Source organism: Cicer arietinum, chromosome 5 (assembly GCF_000331145.2).
Source record: "Cicer arietinum cultivar CDC Frontier isolate Library 1 chromosome 5, Cicar.CDCFrontier_v2.0, whole genome shotgun sequence".
In the NCBI taxonomy this organism is placed as follows: domain Eukaryota; kingdom Viridiplantae; phylum Streptophyta; class Magnoliopsida; order Fabales; family Fabaceae; genus Cicer; species Cicer arietinum.
This window is the reverse complement of record NC_021164.2, coordinates 65781768-65786087: the sequence shown is the minus strand read 5'-3', so window position 1 is coordinate 65786087 and position 4320 is coordinate 65781768. Positions and strand designations below refer to the sequence as shown.

Sequence of the window (4320 nt, the reverse complement as noted above, 5' to 3'; positions counted from 1 at the left end):
GATCACCAGAAAGCCCGAGAGGGGTTTCTCGGAAAAAAAAAAAAAAAAAAAAACCAATAAATATATAAATATAATCAAAAAACATCACAGACTGAAAACTGGGAAATGATAAACAAATTTCAAGGAATCAATCAATATTGATAAAAACAAAGCATCATCCTTAACATAACAACATAAACTTAAACGTTAATGGATTTACCAGTGACATAGAAACCCATGAGTAGTTCCGATCCTCAATAAGAACATGAGGCGGAATTACAGAAAAATTGGCAATGGAAAACATAAAGTGATATTAGGGTGAACAATGAAAACAATAAACTTCACTAAAACAAAACACGCACATATATATAATATAATAATAATAAAATTAATTAACGCCTAAACAAAAAAATTAAGTTACAGAAGAAATTTAAAATAACAAAATCTAAAAATCTAAAATCCAAACAAAACAAAGCAGTTACAGACACTAAAACCGATACAAAAAATAGAACATCACCATTTATCAGTAACTAACGAATCAAAACCGAACCATAAAAATTGAAGAGAAGGGGTTGAGAAAAATAAAAACAGAATTGGGTGAAAGTTGAGATTTTGAAACGAAAACTAACCTCGTGGAGTGCGCAACTAGTGTCAACGGGAGTGGAGAAAGATCGAACGAGAAGAGTCGAAGTTTCAGCCATAATAACGGAAAGCAGTTATAAACGAAACAAACAATGCGTTTTGCTTCTTCTTCTCTCTATAAGCGCGTTTAGGGGAAGTGAACACAAAATTATTTATTATTGTTTTAGAAATAAATGTGAAAGATGAAATTGAAATTTGTGATAAGTTGTGTTTATGTTCACTACGCTCCTTTGTTCAGAATTGAACGCAACTTTCATTGGTAACACAAACTTTAAACAAAATGACACACAAATCTAATATTAATTCTTTAAAATATTTAGGGTGGATCCCTCACTCTCAGTTTGGAATATTAAATATTTGTGGTAATCTTTTGTATCCTATTATAACGTCTAGTTTCCATATTTTCCTTTCTGTTTACATTTTTTTGCCCGTTGGATTTTTATTTACTATTTTGTATTACTATCTTTAATTAAAATTAATTGTGGTTGTATCCAAAACAAAAAACAATTAAATGTGGTCAACTTGGTAGATGCTGCTTGACTTTTATTATATTATATACATATACATATATAATGCTTTTGGATTTCCTTTCTAGCTTTAGATACAATCAAAAGTGAAATGCATGTACCAAAAAACAGTGGAAATGCATTGTAACAAAAAAAAGTGAAAATGCATAAAAAAGTTAAAGGATTGTAAAATAAAATATTTAGCCTCGTACATTAAAAAAAATTAAAAAGAAATGGTACCATATTTAAATTTTTTTATTTTTTATTTTTTATTTATAGAAAAAACAATGTTGTGATGTTAAACTTAGTGAGACTTGTTACTGTTTTTTTTTTTACTAGTTGCCATTATGTTTGAATTTGGATCAATGAAATATAAGGGGAAACAACACTAACTATGGATAAATAATAATGTCCAACGGCTATGGCCGCAATTATTGTTTTGTTCCATCAGGCGTCAAGGACATGCTAACCAAATGCCGGTTGGATTTAGATGCATTCGTACTTAATAATAATAGTCAGCAATAATAATAATAATAATAATAATAATAATAATAATAATAATCATAATAATAATAATAATAGTAATAAAATAATAATAATAATAATAATAATAATAATAAGATTTAATTTTAGTTTTAGTCTCTGATTTTTTAACTAACAATGTTGGCATAACGTACTTTAAAGAATATATCATATGATGTGACGACTTAGAATGATCAACACATAAAAAATTGAAATAAAACACCGTAAAAATTAAATTTTCAACTTCAGAAGTTTGTATATTTGTAATTTAATTAATAATATATGAATAATTAATACATTTAGATTATTTTATATCGTATAATTTTATTCCACGTTATTTAAAATACGTCAAATTAAAGAGAAGTATGTTAATGATGTATTAAAGAGATTTAATATGTAAGATTGCAATGGCACAAGCAACTCATCAGAAGCAAGATTGATGTTGTCAAAGGAAGGGAATAAGGAGCTGGTTGATCCTACAATGTTCAAGCAAATGGTGTGATCTTTGAGGTATTTATTCAACACAAGGTTTGACATAACATATACGATTGAACTGGTCAGCAGGTGTATGGAGAAGCCTATAACATCTCACTACTTGGCAGCAAAGAAGATCTTGAGATACATCAAAGAAACCAGTGAGCTTGGATTGTTATACCCTATAGACTCGAATGAAGATGAAGCTAGATTGATTAACTTTACTGATGTAGATTGGTGTGGAGACAAAGATAATAGGAAGAGCACCATAGATTATGTGTTATGATGAATGAGTCACCAATCTCATGGTGTTCAAAGAAGCAAAACATAGTAGCATTGTTCACTTGTGAAGATGAATATGTGGCTGCATAAATGGGAGTTTCCCAAGCTCTATGGTTGGCAGAGTTGATTATTGAGTTGAGGCTGAGAAGTGATGAAACAATGAAGATAAAGATAGACAATAAATCAACAATAGATCTAGCAAAACACCCAAGTGCTCATGGGAGAAGCAAGCACATAAAAACAATATTTCATTTCTTAAGAGATTAGGTGATTAAAGGCAAGATAAAGTTAGAACATTGCAGTATCGATGATTAAAAGGTTGACATTCTAACCAAGAGTTTGAATAGGGTGAAGTTCCAAGAGATGAGGAACAAATTTGGATTAACATCACTTGAATCATTTTGAATTAGGAAGAATGTTAAAATAGTTCATTCACAATTATTGTATTGATTAAAAGTTAGTTAAGGAGGTTAGAATATGGTTAATGAAGTTAGTTAATTTGTTGTAATTGATAATATGCAAACTGTTTGATATAAAACTTAAAGTTGCTTGGACAACAAGTAACTGATTAAAACTTGATTATTTCAACTATCTTCTTCTCAATTTCAATTCCTCTAAGTCATACAATATGTTCTAATACTATCGAGATACAAATATTTATTAAAAAGGTCAACATCATCTCACAATAATAAGTAATTTTTATATACACCAATAAATAATTAAAGCCCATGTTTAATAGGCTAAGTAATTTCTTATGATGTTATAGTGCACCATATATAGTAGGGGCGGAAACAGACGGGTTCGGGTGGGTTCAGGTTCATATCCTACATCCGAATCAATCAACCGGTGACACATGTAGACCTATTTTCGACCTTTTATAGCGGCTTAGGTCGGATTTTGGGTTAGATGGATTAGATGGGTTGGATTTGTCGGGTACCCGTTGAAGGGCTAATGTGATTTTTGAGCCTTTTTTCATTAAAAAAATTCTTACTAGATCAAACCCTAAGACAAAAGAGTAACTTCGACGAGAAGAGCAAACCAAAACACACAAAAATTATAATATCTTTCAAACAAACAGCAGAAGAACGTTATTCATTGAGTAGTTGAAGAACAAAGACCGATATTTCATGATAAATATTGAACAAAATTTTCTGAGATTGGAGGGTTAAGATTTAGTAAAAATTTCAAACAAAACTTAGCTTATAGGTGACTTTTGATGCATGTTTGATTTGATGCTACGGTGAGATGGCGACAATGGTGAAGGCGACGACGATGTGAGGCTGTGGATGTGGTTGTGTGTGAGCATCAGAGACAAGAGTTTGAGAGAGGGAGGCTAGTGAAAAATGTGAGAGATTAGGATTTCAATCTATAGTTGAGCCTTTTTTTATAAAAAAATAAACTAAAAATTTGATTTGGGTCGTGTGTACGTCTGATGTCCATGTGTGTCACTTTGTATAATAATAAGGCTTAATTGCAGTTTTGGTCCCTCTATTTTAACTGAATCGCGAAAGTAGTCTCATCGTTTTATTTATCCTCAGTTTTGGTCCCTCAAACATAATTTTGGTCCAAAACTTAATGAAATTTCATTTTTTTTTGTATTTATTTAAGTTACATCATGCCTCAAGATCTCATCTGCAACAATTGTACCTGAAATCTATAATCATAAATGGTGTAGTACGACTTTAAAAAATGAAATTTCATCAAGTTTTGAACCAAAATTCTGTTTGGGTGACCAAAACTGAGAAAAAACAAAATGGGGGACTATTTTTCGCGATTGAGCTAAAATAGGGGGATCAAAACTGCAATTAAGTCCAATAATAATAATAATAATAATAATAATAATAATAATAATAATAATAATAATAATAATAATAATAATAATAATAATAATAATAATAATAATAATAATAATAAT

The 4320-nt window shown here is 29.8% G+C and overlaps 1 protein-coding gene across 2 annotated transcripts in view; it reads right to left on the bottom strand.

Moving 5' to 3' along the window:
- LOC101494186 (uncharacterized) overlaps positions 1-943 on the bottom strand; it is a 4485-nt gene extending 3542 nt beyond the window's left edge. The window contains exon 1 of one of the 2 annotated variants that reach the window (XM_004502280.4): positions 609-943. In XM_004502280.4, the coding sequence (XP_004502337.1) occupies positions 609-680 (72 nt within the window). In that variant the 5' untranslated portion in view covers positions 681-943. Of the gene's footprint in view, positions 1-199; positions 333-608 lie in introns of those variants that run through there. The other variant, XM_012716383.3, reaches the window with a different exon arrangement.
- Between the last annotated feature and the right edge of the window lie 3377 nt (positions 944-4320).